Source organism: Xiphophorus couchianus, chromosome 15, assembly GCF_001444195.1.
Source record: "Xiphophorus couchianus chromosome 15, X_couchianus-1.0, whole genome shotgun sequence".
NCBI lineage: Eukaryota > Metazoa > Chordata > Actinopteri > Cyprinodontiformes > Poeciliidae > Xiphophorus > Xiphophorus couchianus.
In genome coordinates this window covers 6,184,890-6,204,483 of record NC_040242.1, presented here as the reverse complement: position 1 = coordinate 6,204,483, position 19,594 = coordinate 6,184,890, and the positions used below count along the sequence as shown (strand labels likewise).

Here is a 19,594-nt window from a genome sequence, read left to right as displayed (position 1 = left end):
TGTCAAACAAAGAAATATGCATCTTCAAAGCTGGAGACTGTACTGAAATTTCTACAAAATACAGAAAATCATAATGGAAAAGTAAATGTCTTAAAGTTCTACAGTTTATCTGCTTTGCGCACATCCAAGATTCTTCAATGACAGTTTTTTTTTCTTCATAAAATAAAGAAATAATGTTTAAATAATCTTTCAAGTCTATTTATAATAAATATATTATTATATTTTATACAAGTTTATTTCTTTTCATTTTTGAGTGGATCTTTACCACAAATTTCTTGAGACTTAAATTTAATTTCACTTATTGAGATATTTGGTCATTTTTATTGTATAAAATGTTTGCATGTGTTCAAAATAAGGAGTGTGGCTGCAATGTGATCGGTTCGCTGAGCCAGCAGTGCAACGCCAACACAGGCTGCTGCTTCTGTCGCGATTCCTTCAGAGGAGAGAAATGCGATGAATGTGAAATCGGGTACAGAGACTTCCCTCAGGTAAGAGGTCAAACATGTTTAATGTACTGGTGCTACTGTAGATTGCATGTTTTCAAGAAAAACATGCACTTTGATTTTGATTTTTGGAAACTTAACCCTATTGTGGAATATTTGCAGGGATTTCACACTGATTTAGCAACACATTTAACTATTAAAATTAGGGGAGCATTAAAAAGTAGGCATCATTTCTTATAAACCGAGTGGATAAGTCACATTTTTGGAGCACCTCATAACGGCACAAATTAATAAAGAACATTTCTGTCAACATAAAGTTTAATCAAGTGAATCAGAAAGTTATCATGATACCTAATTATCTCACTGCTAAGCTTGTTCTGTCATCAGAGCCCCCTGACTGTTTGTATTCAAATTTCTCTCAGTGCATCCAGTGTGAGTGCAGCGTCGCAGGATCGGACAGCCAGACCTGTGACCTGGAGAGAGGAGTGTGTGCCTGTGCAGACCGAACAGGAAAATGTAGCTGCAAGGTAAAGCTCATGAATTCCTGCCTGTTTTGGTCACCTCTGTTTCAGTTTATGTAATCATTCTGTTACTTTTCTTGAATGATGTCATACTGCTGTATTCTGCTTGGCTTTAATTTATAGAAATAGAAGATGGGGTATGGGCTGTTTAATGGATTTTCCACTTTCATTAAAATTATTAGTGTCCCTGGCAATAGATAGAAGATTTCACTATTCTTCCCATTTCCTTTGGTTAATATTTACTCTTGCTCATCTTGAAACCTTAATTCTCAGACTATATGTAGATATTCACAACTATGTACAAGGATAAAACATGCAGAGCATTTTATGAATCATCTTTCTTACTGTGACAAGCGTCAATCTTGGATAAAATCAAGGCATGTGCGGATTGTCTAAAGATTTGTCAGACAGATGACAGTTTTGATCCCAGGCATCACATTATGCCTTACAGAAACAAGCTAGCTTTTTGTGTTTGCCTTTTTCTCTATTAATGCGCACCAAATTCATAACCTTTAATGAGATGTCAGGTAATTTGTGTTATCATCTTTCTTAAGAGACATGAGTTTGACAACTTGTCACTCATTTGTCACTTGTCTTCTTATTAATCTGTTTGTTTTTTTAACATTGGTTGGCTGTCTGAACCTCATCATAAAACCAAGCAGTGCACTTGAGTTTCATCACATGTTTTACTCATACTTGAAACTATTTTGATCATCCATATTTGAACATTTTTTTCCATTTCTTTTTCAAAGAACATAATCTACATAAACAACATTTTATGCTAAAAATATGCAGCTAAAACCAGTAAAAATCTATTTACTCATCATTATTTTAAGTCAGGCCAATGACTGTTTCATTTTAAGAGAATCAGGATAACAGCTTTTATATTTTTCTTTCACTAAATTCTAGTAGTAAAATCAACACAAATGGGTTTTTTTTTCTATTTCTACAAATTAGATGTTTTAATAGTTTTGTTAGACTGCCTATAAATTGTGTGACTTGGTGGTATGACTTATCAAACAACAAAGTATCTCTGGCTGCAAATTTTCTATGGGACAGACATCAGGGTTTTGTGGTAGCCACCCCAAAACATTAACTTTGACCTGTTTTCTTTTATTCACTCTGTAACTGAAAAGGTTATAGATTCTTTATACTATATAAGTAATATACCATTTGATATACCATCTGTAACATTACTTTGGCAACAATCTAGTTTGCCAAAATCAACAAATGACTAAACTTGAAATAAAAATGTCTGTTTTGAAAGGTAAATACAGAGAAGGTGCTTAAAAGTATAAAAGGTATAAAAAATGTAATTTGCTTCCTTTTCTCTCTTAATTCAGCAAAATGTGGAAGGGCACAACTGTGATCGCTGTAAAACAGATATGTTTGGCTTATCTGTGAAAAATCCTCTTGGCTGCAGCAAGTGCTACTGCTATGGACTGACTCACTCATGCATGGAGGCACAAGGACTTATAAGGATGTGGGTGAGTAATGGGACTTTTAAAATTAGCAGAACTAAACAATACTTTAGACATCATGGACAATTTTCCTGTAGAAAATTACAAAATATCCAGTGACAAAATGCACAGTGCTATTCTTGGGAGAAAAATATGTCAATTTATTTAAGGATTCAGGTCTGGAAAATGTTCAACCGTAAGTTTGTCTGTGGACACACAAAAAATCTAAGTTGTTCAATTCTTATAATAATTTTTATCTGACAGGAAGTAAAATTTCTGGTCAAAATTTGTGTAAGTTTGTGAAATTACAAAGGGATATGACAAATTTAAATATCAGTAACATGTTTACATTTGATGAGCCTAGGTATATTTAGAAATAATTAGTTGCTGCTATAAATTGTTGTCTGTCTGTTTATAGTTTTGGAATGCGGAGGCTTTATTGAATCAACCGGGGTTCATTTAAAGTTGACAAGAGCAGGATTCAAGGAGGGAAAACTGGTCAGAGAAATACATAAAAATGCGAAGTTTATTGGGAAGAGAGAGATTTTCTCTGAACCACTGAATCGTGAGATTATACTAAGTGAAGTGGGAAATACAAGTGCCCACCCCAAGACTTAGTACACACACATTCCACACAAAGGTCACATTTATACTAAAACTTGCACTACACGGTATAACATAAAGTTTAATGAAAAGAAACACATGCATATCAAAGCATTTTCCACATAATCAAGAAGGAATAAAACACTGAAATCCTGATCAGTAAAGCTAATTGTAAAATAGTTTTAAAAGGTTGAATTCACAAAATATATTTATTTTATACATCTCAAATACATAATTAAAGAGTGACATGGATATATTCACCCTCTTTTACTCATACCGTTTAATAAAATCTACTGGAACCAAATGTCTTCACAATTCATTAATATAGACACATCCAGTTCCCTGGAGTGTAACGTCAGCAAAAACACAGCCATTTTGTGGAGGTCCCAAAAGTTTGTCAGAGAACAGGTATGTGTTGGTTTAGGTTAAAGTATATTAATGTGTGAAGACAACATTTGAAGTTTATGTCCAAATTCAACTGTGAATTTTTACCTTTGTGAAGAAAATTTGGCAAAAACAAATTTCTCTGTTGGAGAAATATCCTGGACTTTAATTGCAGCAAAAGGTCGTTAAACATCGTTTAATGAAAAACATTTCGAAAACCATTTATCAGTTACATGGATGCATTTTATTTAAAATCAAATTTCATATATTTCACTATTAATTGTACAAATTATAATTTAAATTTTTTCCCCACATTGCATGATCAATTATTATGAATTTAAAAGAAAAAAAATTACAATTGTTTCAGTGCTGCAACACTTCTCTATGAGGGATGACACGTCACCCACACTTGAACAGATGGCACAACAATCCACACAACATACATTAAAACTTAAATGTCAGTTTTACAAGACAATACGTGTCCTGAGGTTTACTGTAGCTAAAGCTACTTACTTTTGGTTGGTTTTGGTCTTTTTTTTTCTTTTCTTCCTTTTTTCTTCTTTTTTTCACATGAACAAGAGGAATCTATTTTTAAATTGGTCAACTCAACCACAATAATAAAGTATGTTATTCAAGCAATATTGAAATATCAACACATAAAAATTCAAAAGAGAGATTGGGGAAAAAAAAGGAGGGTTGGTTGTTTATTTCTCCAAAATGCAAATAACTCAAATGAAAGTCATATATCAAACCGCATGAGAAAAGTTGACACAATGAGTTTTGAATTATACTCGAGAGAGAAATGCTTTTGCCTTACTTTAACTTCTGACACAAATAGAACTGAGTGAAATTTGAAAAGTACATCGATTTTCCAGTAAACCACAGTTAATGGTTAGTTTTAATTATAGTGTGTTTTAATATAAACATTTTATTACCAAGAAATAGCCCAATAGTGAAAATGGACTCTTTTCTTGTGAACTGACTCTAGTGTAAAAAAAGATTTAGTTTTTCACATGGAATTGTGATGATTCATTGAGTCTCATTTTGTTAATGAGTTGGTAGTGTGTGAACAAAAATCATTATTTTCACTCTACAGCTATAAAATACCACGACTTCAAGTCCATGGATCGTTAATTATGCATTTACTGGTCTTCTTGTATTCCAGTTGACACTGAGGCCAGAGCAGACAGTGCTCCCCCTGGTGGACAAATCCAACACTGTGGAGAAGAGGGCGGGAGTGAGCTTCCAGCACCCAGAGATACTGGCTCATGCAGAAGTGGTCACAACAACTCTGTCTGAACCGTACTACTGGAAGCTGCCAGAGCAGTTCACAGGCTCTATGGTAAGAGCTTGTGCTTTGCAATGTACCATATGCAATATTCATTAGGTAACTCTAATGGTAATCAGACAATACAAAGATGGTTAAGTGCATTGCAATCAAGAATTTCTTTTCAAAATGCCTATCTGAGTTATTTAAGATGCCGTCCAGATCTCCATTAAGTACATAAGAGTGTCATGGGAATGTTTGAACACCTCAAATACAGTAAAAGAAAAAAAAAACTGCAGTAAAGTAATAAGTTCAGTGATTGCATCTCACTGATATTTCAGACACAGTTTATTAGCAACAACAGATGTTTTGTCCTAACTGGAGTTTCTGCCCAACAGCATTTAGTTCTCTCTTTTCACACATACAGCTACACTCTTTAAAAACTTGCATCTTGCACCTGCTGGCAATGTTTTCACATGGAGTGGTGTGCTAAAATTGTGTATGGTAGGTTAATGGTTGCGTATTTACTTGTTTTTCATGACTTAATGATTCAGCTGGTCACATGACGCAGACAGGGAACTGCTGATGCTAAAACAGCTTCACTGTAGTATGTAAAAAAAGATCATTTTGTGGGATGGGAGGCTAAAAACTAATAATGAGTTTGGTCAGTTTATGAAACTAATACTCAGAAGGAAAAACACTGTATTATTATAACTATTAAAACTTGCTAACCAGTTTCAACAATAACAAGTCAGTGGAGAATCATAAAATCTGGATCAAATTTGCTCATCTCCCTCCACACATATTGCCAATGTAGAAGAAAGCTGATTGTTCTGAGGGGAGGGAGGAAATGGATAATTATTGTTAATAGGCTTAAAAGTTTGTCTCCAATAAAGTTTTCATGGATCTACTGAGGGGAAAAATATTTTATCTTGTTTAGATCACAGCCTACGGAGGACAACTGAAATACGCTGTGTACTATGAAGCCAGAGACGAAACCGGTCCTTCATCATATGAGCCTCAAGTCATTATTAAAGGTGGTCCAAACCACAATATCATAATAACACGGCACATCCCAGGACTTCAGATTGGTCAGCTCACCCGTCATGAGATCGACATGACAGAGGTAAAGTACAGAGAATGAAGTGTTGTTGGAGTCTCATGTTTTAAGGATACAATTTTGTATTGCCATAAAGGCTTTCAGAAAGTACTGTCTATTTTCATCAAACGTCGTAATACAAACTGTACTTGTTACACCCCAAGACTGCAGAAAGATAAGAATTTCTCCCCACATTTTATCTCTGTGTGAAGCATGAATGGAAGTTTGCAGATGGCCGGTCTATGAGTCAGGAGGACTTCATGGACGTTTTGTTCTATGTGGACTACATCCTGATTAAGGCTTCATATGGCAATCTGATGAGACATAGCCGGTAAAACCCCCCCAAAAAACACAAACGCATATCTTCATAGATGTCCATTAGGAGTTTGTCATTAATGGATGTGGAATTGTAAAAATTATAGATAACATTTAACCTCTTGTCAAATATAAAACTAGAACTCTTTGGAAATTTATATTTAAGCAATCATCAGAAACTAAATTGGAAATCAGATTTATAATGTCCAACATTGTTTTGTGACTTCTTCCTTTCAGTATTTCAGAGATCAGCTTAACCGTAGCAGAGGAAGGAACACCAACGGAGCAAAACGAGAAAGCCCATCAGATAGAAAAATGTGACTGTCCAACTGGATACTCTGGGCTTTCTTGTGAGGTATGCACACATGTAAAGACTCACTGTAAATAGGATGTATTTTATAGACCCTCTGTCATCAGTTCTTGGTCATTTTTGAAACACTTTGAGACGTTTCTAATCTGAATGGGATCTTCAGTAACTGGCAGAATATGAAGAGAAGATTTCTGTGATTAAATCAACATATTTCATTGCATTTGGTATAATTCAACCTCAACGGGTTTAGTAAATCTTTTACTCAGGCATGATTTTCTTCAAGCTCCTTTTAAACCACTTTCAGCAGTGTCTTAATATTTGATTTAATTGGAAGTCTATGGATAGAGATTCCAATAAATAGACTCTAAACATCTGCTTAACTTTGGATAAAAGTCCCCAAAAGTTTATTAGGATTTACTATTGATCTCAAAAAACTTTTTTTTTTCGTTATGTTCTCTAACTTGGCGATTAAAATACATTGTGATCTCTGTTTATGTAATTTAGAAGGTACAGATAGTGTTGAAACAAAGCCAAATAGAAACCAACAACCAAGCTGCAGCTAAAATTTAAAATGCTCAGGTCGTGCAGACTTGCCAGACAGATGGCTGTGCTATTTGTAGCTGCCGTCGTTGCTAATAAAGTATTTTTAAACGGGCATTTAGTGCTTGCAGAGGGAACAGATGGCTCTTTAAATGGACTCCATTAATTATTGCTGAACAGGAGAGGGAGAGGAATAGAGAGTTACCTTGCAAGTCTATGTGCGTATGAACATGCACGGATCTGTATGTCTGTGTCTTTGTCCAAAACTTACTGAAGTGTATAACTCTTAATTGTGTGTGTGTGAGAGAGAGAAAGCAGTCAACTGTTGCCTAGGGAAGTAAGCGTGTGATTATTGCCGGAGTCCCTGGACGAATCTGTTTAGTGATGTATTCTAATATCAGTATTATTATGAAAGCTGCTTTTATGAAGTATTTCTAAATGTTTCTCTTTTGCCCCACCTTGGAGCAGGAGTGTGCTGCAGGTTTCTATCGTCTCCGCGCTGGGTCGCCGGTTTCTGTTCCAGCATCCAGGTTGCCAACAGCTGCCGGCATGGGCAGCTGTGTCCAGTGTCAGTGCAATGGGCATTCCTCCACTTGTGACCCTGAGACATCCATATGCCAGGTAAATGAGCATGTACATGTGTGAGCACTCTGATGCTGGAGCCCATCACAGAGCCATATGTTGAGTAGTTTTCAGAGAAACAAGCGTAATGAGAAAGTGTATTAAGGGGGATGTCAGGTACTGTAATTAGCCTGGCAATAATTAACTACCACCTGTCTAACTCATATTTTGTGCAGCTTTTTTCATATATGTCTGATTTATTTTAACATGTGTTAATTGTAGGAAAGAAGAATGAGTGTGTGCAAGATCAAATTGTAGAGCTGGGATGTTCAAGCACACTCACCTCGGGTTTATCAGAGAATGATCAGAAAAATATCAAATATCCAGTGATCAGAAGTTTGTAGGCCAATATTTAAGGTCAGAGGAGAATGAGAGAATAACCTTGACTATCAGAAACAACATATTTGTAAACATGTTTTTATACCTTTTAAACAGTATTTAATCTCCAGCCTAATTTAGAAAATCTACTTGTATACCAGTTCTCTTGTATTATTCAACCTATATTCAAAACTGACAATTGTATTTTAGTCTATAAAACCAGAAGGTTATTTTTTTTTTCACTAATGAAAAAAGGTAAATTGGTTCTACTGGTCACTTGAAAATATTCACATTTGAAGTACTTGGGCTCCCTTTCATCGTTTTAATGTCTTTTTCCCCCCTCATCAATTGTATTTGGTTGGCCTACTTTCCCATTCGTTTAATTTTGCTTTTGACTCATTAAATGTTTCAAACATTTGCCTTTAAAGGTTCCACCTCTTACCTTTTGCATATTCATTCACCCTTTTTTCTCTATCATCTACTTGTATGTCCTTTTTCCTATTCACAAACCCACTTTACCTTGTGTCTCATTTTGTCTCACTCGTGCCTAATTTCTCGACATGTAACAATTTGTTTCTCTCTTTCTGCGTCTTCCCTCCCTCTTGTTTAATTTCGGTCTCACTTTGCCTCCCAGCCATTTTTTTTCCTTGCCTATTTCTACCTCGTTTTCCATAACGGCGTCATTAGCATTTTCTAACCGAGCAGGCTAAATTGAAAACGCTAAACGAGTTTGTTTCTGTGGTAATTAGCAGTAACGAGAAATTGAGGAAGGTAATGGAAATGACTTGCCTCGTTAAGAAAAAAACTTTCTGTTGTACCAACTAAAGTTCCCATTTTAAACAAACAAGTGCAACACATTAGATGGGACCTTTGGGATATGAACAGTAGTGAGAAAGTCTACAATAGTTTTGTTTCAGTTGAGTATATATAGTGGGGGTTTTGTTGGTTATATTGCTGACCATTGTTTTTTTTTTTTTCTATATTTACTGTGCACATATGCTGGAAAATTATTGTACTTATAGAGTTTTGTATAATTTCTATAAAGGTAATGGAAGATTATATTGTATATGCTTATAAGTGAAGTTAAAATGAGCTGCGAAATAAATTCTTTGCATATTATTGTGACGTTAAGGCTGTCTGTGCAGTAACAGGTTATGAAAATTGTATTCTATTTCTGTCTGCTTTTGAAGAAGGACGTTAAACTCCAGTGTGTAGGCATGCACCTGTGTGGTAACAGCAACATGATTGCTCGGCACACAGTCTTACTTACTACACCTCATCATGCAGAGGTGTGCCTTGGCATCATTACCATGTGGACAAATGCATCTCTTATCCGAAACCGCCCCGGCTAGATAAAAGTTGAGCTGTGAAAAAGCCAAGAAAAGCTGAGAAAATGAGGATGGTGAAGAGAAAGAGGCAATCATTTCCCTGCCACCACAGTAGAGATACTCAGCACTTTAATGGCAGCTGGAATCACACTGGGCACTTCCCAGTTATCTTTTAGATGTGTGAATCTGTATGTAACTGCTCAGCCTGTCCTGTTTTCTTCTCTCACTTTATAATGAGAGAAGTCTTTGAGTAGTTTTAGAGATGATTTGAATGGAATTGAAATCACCTTTCTGCCACAATGTTGCAAAATATTTCAGTACAAACCTCTACATGGCTCTCTTTAAAGCTAAGCACACCAGTTTGAGAAGTTTTGATGTAAAACTGACATAATAGGTGTGTGTTACTACGGTACTTGTTATTTCTCCTGGTTTTGCCACAGATCAGCCAGTGGTACCAGGCTAACTATCTTAAGTAGTCACTGACTAATTTTTATGTTCGTCTTGCTAGCATGAGCCTTCAAAACTACCACAATTCTTCAGTTATATATGTCTAAAACATTCTGCAGAGATTTTTGTCCGTATTGATTTGATATTATGCAGATGCAGCAGATTTGCCTAACTTGATGAGCTTTTGCAAGTTGCAGTCTCAGTTTTCTCTTCTTTCAAGACAAACACTACACCTGATGAGGCCTTTTGCTTCTGAAGACTATTTGATTTAATATTTGACATGATATGAATTCAGAGATTATATTTTACTTACTTTAATTATAACAAGTGATTTTTTTTGGTAGCTTTTTTGCCTTGCTGAACGAGTCTGCCCATTCTTCTTAAACAGGAAGGCTTTTTCATTCACCTCACTGAGATTTATTGTTTAGTTTCTCTTTCTTTCATTCTCTGTAAACCTGATGGGCTGGTGAAAATCCTAGGACATCAGCAGTTTCTGAAGTACTTGGACCAGCCCGTTTTGTACCTCCAACATTTAATTTTTTAAATCCCCTTTCTAAACCATTCTGATGCGTGGTTTGAACTTCTAGTGATCTCTAATGCATCACTGGATGTCCAACCCATCAAGTTACTGCCTTGTTATTGTCCCATTTACTATTTATATTGAGCTACTGGACAAGTGTACCTAAAAAGGGGCTAAAAGTATAAGATTATCCACACTTGTAGAGCTATAGATATTTATTTTTAAAGGATTAAAAACTTTTCTCAAGACATGAGTGCACTTGTACCAATTTTTATGGAGGTTTCTTCTAAGCAATCTAGTAAAAACAATTTATTTCTTCTTCATGAATGCCTTGAGTTTTCTTGTGCAGGTAGAAGATAACCACATGTTTAAACTTTTATTTATTTTTATTAGCTACATTCAATGCATCAACATCCTCCTTATAAAACCTACCACACATACCAAACTCATGCTGGGTGGAAGATGGAAATTTCAGGACCTACAAGTTTAAGAGAATCCTGATGGAGGGGGAATAAATGGAGTCTTCAAAACAAAAACACATTTTCTGCATTTATGTTGATAGAACTGTCAAGACAACACGGAGGGGGATCACTGTGAACGCTGCGCTCCAGGTTTCTACGGTTTGGTCCGAGGTTCTCCAGATGACTGCAAACCTTGCGCCTGCCCCCTTTCCAATCCAGAGAATAAGTAATATTTTGGGTTGATTTTTTTTTTTTTTCTATGCATGCTTATGATCTCATTTTTAAAGCGGAATACATCAGTAACTCCCTTTTTCTGTATTCTGCATTATGTTGATTCTTTATCTTTTAATTATTTTATAACTACTTTTTTCTGAATCTAGTTTCAGCCCTACATGTGTGGCAGAAGGTTTCAGTGACTACCGCTGTACCTCCTGTGCTGAGGGATATGAGGGAAAATACTGTGAAAGGTGAGACTAGGATAGAGAAAAGTAGTATGTATATCTTTGTACAATTGTCTGCATTAAGATAAACTCCACTAAGATTGACATTCAGTTCCAGATTTGTCTGAAAGAAAAAGAAAAGCTAAAAAAAAACCTAGCACAGTGCACAGCAAATATTTTGACTTGAAATAGTAGTAGCTCCAATGTATTTAGAAAAAGAGCTGCGTCCCACTGCTGTGCAGGTGCACACTGAGTATCTCTCAAATATATCCTGGAATTATTTGGGATGGTTGATAACATTCTCCATTAGTAGAACTTTTGGCTGACCAAAGCTTGATCATCCTTTTCCTCTAGGTGTGCCACTGGTTACCACGGTAACCCAAAGATGCCAGGTGGTCGCTGTGAGGAGTGTAAGTGTACCACGTGGGGTTCGTTACCAGGACCATGTCACCCTGTCACGGGCCAGTGCCGTTGCAGGGTTGGGACATCTGGAATTTTGTGTGACCAGTGCATGGATCGGCATGTGTGTGGACCGTCTGGGATAATCTGTAAGACTAATATATTAATTTGTGTTTTTTGAGTTGTTGTTTCTCTCTTGTACCACCAAAAGAAAATGCAATACTCACTGAACTTTTGACAATCTGTCATGTTACAACCACAAACTTCAATGTGACTGACTAAAGTTTAATGTTTTGCATTGCAACCCTTCTGAAACAAACAAATTCATAAGAATAATGCGGAACAGCAGCACCAACAACCAGCATATCCTTACACAATACGATGATATATTTAGCATAAATGATTTTGTTCTTTTAATGAATGCAACCAAACTATATTTGTGAGATGAAAAACCTGTAATTAAAAGGGGATATTTTATGGATCATAAAAACACTGTTTTAGACAACTGATCTGCAGAATGTAAGGTCAATTGTGTGTCTTGCTGGGCTTTTGAATTGATATATTTTGCGTTGGTAATGTAGCATTTTTTTGTCCCAAGACTGGTTGGTGTGAACCTGCTGACCCTATTTAAATAGCATTTTAAATTGAAGCCATTACACAGATTAGCCTCTAACTGCAGAAGTTATACATAAACCCCATTTGCATCTCAAGGTTCTACACTCCATGAACCCTACATTCAGTCTTGGTCTATTTCATTTATTTTCTGCTGCTACTGTCATTCTGGTGCCTCACACATGTGCAGTGTCACCTGAAGTTGAAATTTTTACTGTATTTTGGCAATGAAATGCAAATCGGAGGCCTTTTCTCTAGTTGCCATGGGAGACGAGATCATGGCAGAAGTCAGATTCAAGTCATTCAGAAAATAATTTAAATGTCGTTTGGAGCTAAATTAAACTTAATATGAACATAATAGCAGTGCCAATTTAGTGCCATTAGCTTGTCTGGAAGTAAGTGTATGCATGCGAATGAGAACATGGAAGAAAAGGTCGTAAGACAGAGGCCAGTGTGAAATCGCTGCTGTCAGGTCGGTAAGGAAATTGCTCGCTCATGTCTTTGCATGTTCTGACATTGAATGTATGCTCACAAAGTGGAAGTGCTGCAGTGCCACCCTGACGCCATGCTGCTCGCCTTTGTGTCCAAACCATAATCATAGGTCCTGGTTCTGACGATAGGGCGGTAGTCAAACTGATGCTTACTTGAAAAGTGATGCCACTCGGTGTTTTCCCATGCTCTGGCTTTTCTTGCATTCTGTCTGGCACAGCGAAGCACTTGTTCTGAATGGGAGAAATGTAAACATCTAAGCAAGTGCAGAAATCCAGCTTAAATTTAACAAGTCATGTCATACAGTTTGCAGCGTTATTAAACTTCCCCCCATCGACCTACAAAAAGATGCTCAGAATGTAATTATTAATCCATTACATGCAGGTGTAACATATGAGTACCCCCAAGCCCATGTCTGGAAGGGGATTCAGGCCTTAATAGATTATCTTCAGTGGGGAAAATAAAGAAGGTATCATATGCTCAGTATATTGCTTAATACATCAGCTTAAAATTGATCAAATTATATTGGTTTTAATTTGTTTTAGTTTTCCCCTGCTTCTGTATTTGCTTTAAATTTACAAAGAGTTGTATATTTACAATAAGAGCAAAAGACAAATGCTAACTGAAGAAGATAAATCACATTACAAATGTAAATTTAGAAATAAAAGTGCAATCACTTGAATGCTTTTTTGTATTGCAACATTCACAAACAAAATAATTCAAAGTGCTTTATAGAGGAATATGAAAGGGGGTCTAGTAAGACTAGTAAACACATATTTAGAATAATGTCATTTATGGAAAATAAGGTGCAGTAGTAGTCAAAACCTTTTGTGAAATAGACAAATGTAAAAATATTTGCGGTTAAAAACATCATGAAAAGTTTGCAAGTGGAGGTTGAATCTAATTATGTTTCAGCTCCATCTCAAAATTATTCAGGTTTAATGAGGTTTTTCATGTACAGTAAATGTCATTTCAAGTATTATGTCTTTTTGCACATTTTTCAAAATGTTCTTGTACACTAAAGGACTGAGACATGTTTCCCTGCGTTGTTTCACAGACAGGCATTCATAAAGTATAAAACAGTTAATCCTATAGGACAAGCTGCTTTCACTTGTAGAAGATTGTAGGTTAAGCTTTAACACCAGTTAGATTTCTGAACAGCAGAGACAAGCAGGTCTTGACACCGTGTCATATTCAGTGCAAATTTCTGTGTGTGTGTGTGTGTGTGTGTGGTGTTTTTGTGTGTACATTTTGCATGAAACTACTTAAAAGCAGCGGTTAATTTGTGTGTTTTAGTTTTGTCAGAGATTGATAGACTAGAAACAGTTTGTATATTATTTAATTTATCTTTGATTTCCTATGTCAGGAGTTTTAATTTCTGCAATAAATCAGCCTGGGGGCGAAAAAGAAAACTATGTTTTCCTAGCACTTTACTAAAAAGTAATTGTGTGTCAATTCCTGTGTGTGTGTGTTTTTTTCTTTCTTTTGCCCATAGTGTATGCTCATAATAGGTGCTCTCTCCTCTCTAGGCTGATTTTATACATCAGCAGCCTTGTCTTTCTAAGGGTAGAACAACAAAAGTGTCATCACATATTGATATATTTATAAGTTCACATATATAAAACATACAGTTACAAAAAGACCTTATACAGAAACTTGGGAAACAAGAACCTCACAATGCCGATAGTAAATATTTCAGATGAATTTAGTGGGGCTCATTGCACATGAACTGATTCAGAACTGTGTTTCTTTACCGTTCTCCAGCCTGTGACGATGAGTGCTCAGGTTTGCTAATAAGCGACATGGACCGTCTCTATCGCATCATCACTGATGTCACACTGACCACACCCCTCCCGCCACCTTATAAAGCTTTGTACCGCTTTGAAAACATGACAGAGGAGCTCAAGGTAATAAATGTTAACTTGATTTGTTTCTATGTATGTTGGTTCTGGGTAATATTGTTCCATAGAACAAGCTGGGTGAAACATACTACTTATAGATATGTCTAAAAGTCAACTTAAATGTTGCATTGCTTTGAACTTTTTGACATATTTTAGCGTGTGTTGTTTCCCACACGAGTCAAAGTGAAACATTTTCATATATTTTGCTTCTTAGAAATAGATCAAATTTACTCTGGGAAACAACTCAACTACACACCTTTATAGTTGGTTTATTACAAATTGTCAATTTACTGTGAATTTCTCCCCTTCAAATTCATTCTAGATTAAATCAGTTATTCAATCAGTCTACCTTTAACTCTAACTTAAGTATGTAGTAAGGTACCTACTGTAAGGTACTGTAGAGTTCACCTGTAAGATGAGACACCTTACAGGTGAACTCTGTAAGGTATCGTCACAATGAGTCAGCTGGTTTTAATAATAAAAAACATAAATACATTCTCGTACATAATAATTTCCACAAAATGCTGTGTTGCCTCTATGTTAAATATTTTAGTCTAAACAAATCAAAAGATCATGTAAGAAGTAAAACTAGAACTAAAGAACTATTGCTAAGAGTTATTTATGCATCAACAACAAACTGGAAAAAGTGAAGTGTTGAAACTACTTGAGAAGAACAATTGGCCACTTTTCTGAATTTGATCAGTAGCTGCTGCAGTGTTCACATATTTAAGCAAAGATTGGGCAAAAATTAATAAATTAATTCAATATTTTTTTCAAGCACATTGTATCCTTTTCTGCAAATAAAAATTTAATATCTCTGCTTAATTCCAATTGATTCCGATTCTCCTTTTGAGTTGAGGCTCATGAACACTCTAGTTTTGGGTTCTGTTGTCAAATTTCCAGCCATCGCTTTACACCAATTATTTTCCAGCTTCCCAAGATTGAAGCAAATGTTTAAGAGAAAAATAATTTCCTTTTGTCTAACTGTTTGCATTTTGTTAGTTTTAAAAGTGTTATTTATGAGAAATTTCTTTGTGCAAGTTATTTTTCTGGTTCCTCTGTTTTTCAGCCCTGCAGCAGAGGTCTGGGTGGCTGCAAAAACATCGCCCGAGGCCACATTGTGTCAGACATTTCTGTCTAATACTTTCATCTTTCTGTTTCCCTCTGAAGCACATGTTATCGCCTCACAAAGCTCCGGAGAGATTACTGCAACTGGCCGACTCCAACCTGGGATCACTGGTCATTGAGATGGACCAGCTACACAGCAGGGTGCAAATCCTTTGGTTTTTCTTTCAACTTTACATTAACCTGTGTCTGCTTTCTTTTCTTTTCATCTCAATTTCACTCTCTGTGTAGCCAAAGGAATTGTGGAAATTTGAGCTCTGATATTGTGACTCAGTCATTTCACAAAGCAAGACTCCCATATTTGAGTCTTGAGGATGTTCCAAGTGTAGACATATTGCAATCATATTTGAGATGGTGAAATTGTAAAAGATAAAAATGTACTGGATTTATATATTGCTTGTTTAGTTTCGTGCACAAATAATTTTTAGACAGCACACAATGAGTGAAGGAAACATGGATAGTAAACTGGGAATGAGTTGACAACCTGGAGTGATAACTACTTTACTCTCCAGCTTTAGCCCTATATTGTGTGTTATATTTTACAGAGCTTTATCCTATTAGAACCTTAACACTAGAACTACCAAAGATTCCCAAAATGGGAATCTTCCTCTAGGTACCAGAGAGGGGCCAGTTTGGCCCTGTCCCTAGAGCTACCAGAGAGGGGCCAGTTTGGCCCTCCAAGAGAGGGTGTGAAGAGGCGCCTTTGTTATGTAAATAAGGCCATTACTGACGCACCACAAGAGGGGGGCAAAGCTGAACTCTGCATTCAGATTTTCTGAATGGCAGCTTCTACCAGATGTTCTAAGTTCAACCTACTCATTTAGAATTACAAGGTCCATCTACCTTCTTGCCCATCCACTGGATCCAAATTTCTACCAGGTGGTAAAACGTTTTGTCACTTTCTTTGTCAGAATGCCCAATAAATTACACAGTAAGGTCTGATGATGAAAATTACAACATTGATTATAAACCTTGACTTTTAGTGATTTTGTCTGCCATTAAATATTGTAAATCACATCCAGTCTGACCCCTTCCTGTATGCCATTTTTAATGGGAGGCCCTACAAAGGGCCACAGCTCCAGTCAACAGAGCGTACCAGACCATAACTCTTTTATCTTATTAAGGTGGAGATTCTGTGAAAGAGCAGTTTCATGTTTTTCCTTCTCTCTCACTCTCTAAATATATGTTCTGTCATGGCTGACTATGAGGGGAAGTTAACCAAAATAGAAAAACACCTTTTGAGTGTAGGGGTCTATACCTATCAAATGGAGAAAAAGAAAACTCACATTCACGCCGTCAAGCTACACCTTTTTAGAGACTGAATGTCTGACATTTGTTGACAACAGTACTGTCCCCCACATCCAATCTCCTACATGCTTACTCACAAAAACACTCTGGCTAAAATTACATAGCATGGTCTTGTCAAATCTCAGCAGGACATATAATTATCCTCACTCTCAAACTGTGTGTGTGCATGTGTTAAATTAAGTGTATTGGTATGATTTTCATGCCTGTCAAAACTCCATCCATCCTCTTGTGTTCTTGGACTTGTCTTGAACTTTGTGTGAGGTTCTGTTTTCTCTTCATGTCAGTAAGTTTTCCACCTTTCTGGACACAGTATTGATTTGTGTTGTTTTTGTATTTTCACCTCACTACAACATATTCACCTATGTAATGCCTGTTTATTATTTTATGATGTAGCTGTATGCGTTTGTGTTACAGGCAACCAAGGTATCTGCTGATGGAGAGCAGGTGGAGGACGATGCGGACAGGATTCATAAACGTGCTGAGGACCTGGAGCAGTTCATCAGAGACACGCTGCTGGGAGCGAAAGGTAAAAAAATGAGCTCTGCCTCTCCTTTATTAGCTCCTTTCGAATCCTGTCAAAGTTTTCTTGAATCTGCTGTATTGTTTCACTGCATTTTTTGCTACAATTAATTTTACATTTTATTGAACTGATCATATTCTAGCACAGATGTATCATTGTGCAAAATATATGCAGGAAAATAAAGAGGGTTGAAGAAACATCTAGTTTCCCAAACATCTCAAGATGTAATGGTCCTTAAAATACAGTTTTCCATCTTCCAAAGAGGGCTTGAAAGGAAACCAGCCAAATGGCTCAGCTAATTGAGGAAAGCACCTCAAAATTGTTACTGAAGGGCAAATTGATGGTACTCCACATAGGCTGCTGGTGCAAAGTGATGCTGTAGCGTTCAAGAGATTCCTCAAGCTGCAGCATCACAATAACAATCCTGATAAAGAGCAAGTGTTGAAGGAAACTAATCCATCAGGCCTCTTCGTCCATAACACAGCATTTTTAGATAATGGGAAATTACTCATCTAATTTTCACTGGTAATTGGCAAGCTAATATACAAGTTAGAACAAAATACTTGGCCAGTAATCTGTTTTTGTTGATAACACACATGTTTTTGCTCACTTTTAGAATTTATTTTCCTCTGAATATTTATCTTTTCTCTATCACTGATAAGATGTGAATATTTTAAGTTAATCCTTTCCAGCTGAACTCTGACAAGGTTGATAAAATTATGAAATAAAAAAAACTATAATATAAAATCTTTTGGCAATAGTTATCTTCTCCTATTGAAAAAGGTGATGTTGCTGTGTCAGTTTTGATGAATGAATAAATAACATATTACTCTAATTGTGTTTTAAATGAAAATAATCTGCTTTGTTTCATCTACCCATGCTACAGTGAAGGTGTAAGCAGTTGTACATTTTTTGAGGGATGGCAGTCCTAAAGTTTTGCAGATTTGTTACATAGAAATTAAGAAAAGTTATACAACTGATTGAACTGCCAGCAAGACATTCAAGTTAGTTTGGTTGCCATATAATCAGAGAGAAAGCACAGCTTTGTAATACATGCATTGTTGATTGTTAACATTGCTCTTTAATATTGTAAAATTCAACCTAATCTAAGACTGAAAAATATTGATCCCATTAACTTGCACAGTCTTTGCCTGAAGCCAGTGCCCAGTTAAAGCTTAGATTTTAAGTTTTTTATGGGGGAAATTTTGAAAATATTCCACTACAAAATTAAAAATGCTTTCCAACCAATAGAGAAAAATCTTGATACATCAGATTCCTTAAAATAAAACAAGCAGTGACAAACAAATGAAAAGGCTTGGGCCGTATAAGAAAAGACTGTTTCTCTACCAGCACGATTCAAGAGTGCCATACTTCTTTATCCGTCCTCCACATCTCAAAAAACACAGTTGCCACAACCTCTGGCGATGAACTTGAAAAACATAGTTCTTGATAAAATCAATTAATTAAATTTATTTTATAGAGGGCTATATTTTACAGTCATATCTGACACCAGAGGTTTAAAACTGGACAGACTTTAACATACAGGTGGTGAAATACGATCCACCTTTGGTGAAATAAAATAATAGAAATTTTGTACTTTAAGTAACTGAACCTTTCACAATTCAAACTCATTGGAATTGTATTCTAAGCAGTTACACGTTTGTAGTAATGCATGGTAGGGATGATAGTAGTCCAACTTATAAAAGATCGTAGCACCAATGTTTTTTATTATTATTATTTTACCATTATGAAATACTTGTGGTCTTTGGGGGGGAAAGTTGCCAAATCAACTGCAGTGGTCCTCTCTTTGTTGTTGCTCCCAGCTCTCTGGCCCTCTGCCTAATCACAGTGTGATTATAGTGTGTGCTTGTATGTGTGTTTCTAGGAGAGTAAAAGAGAGACTGTGTCCTGGCTCACTGAATGATTGAGAGTAGCAATTAGAGACTTAATTAGTGGCCGTCACAAACACACAAATACACACCAGATACACAAATGCCTTTGCCAGATTCTGCACATTGGTACCACTCTGTACACACAAACACACACAAACACTAAGGCAAGAAAATACTGTACACAATTTCCTCACACATGTTTGCCAGATACCTTAATATGATTCCATCCACGTTTTAAGTGTTTAATTGGTTCTTAAATCTTACTATGTAA

The 19,594-nt window shown here is 36.1% G+C and overlaps 1 protein-coding gene across 9 annotated transcripts in view; it reads left to right on the top strand.

Moving 5' to 3' along the window:
- The window catches only part of lama2 (laminin, alpha 2), a 155,907-nt gene that overhangs the window by 98,713 nt on the left and 37,600 nt on the right, over positions 1 to 19,594 (top strand). For 7 of the 9 annotated variants that reach the window (XM_028039818.1, XM_028039820.1, XM_028039817.1 and 4 more), the window contains 14 exons: positions 357 to 488; positions 866 to 970; positions 2,308 to 2,451; positions 4,577 to 4,753; positions 5,619 to 5,804; positions 5,990 to 6,108; positions 6,330 to 6,447; positions 7,411 to 7,563; positions 10,739 to 10,863; positions 11,018 to 11,104; positions 11,432 to 11,625; positions 14,342 to 14,484; positions 15,649 to 15,747; positions 17,326 to 17,437. In XM_028039818.1, coding sequence (XP_027895619.1) covers positions 357 to 488; positions 866 to 970; positions 2,308 to 2,451; positions 4,577 to 4,753; positions 5,619 to 5,804; positions 5,990 to 6,108; positions 6,330 to 6,447; positions 7,411 to 7,563; positions 10,739 to 10,863; positions 11,018 to 11,104; positions 11,432 to 11,625; positions 14,342 to 14,484; positions 15,649 to 15,747; positions 17,326 to 17,437 — 1,894 coding nt within the window. The remainder of the gene's footprint in view (positions 1 to 356; positions 489 to 865; positions 971 to 2,307; positions 2,452 to 4,576; positions 4,754 to 5,618; positions 5,805 to 5,989; positions 6,109 to 6,329; positions 6,448 to 7,410; positions 7,564 to 10,738; positions 10,864 to 11,017; positions 11,105 to 11,431; positions 11,626 to 14,341; positions 14,485 to 15,648; positions 15,748 to 17,325; positions 17,438 to 19,594) is intronic. The other 2 variants (XM_028039819.1, XM_028039816.1) reach the window with 1 other exon arrangement.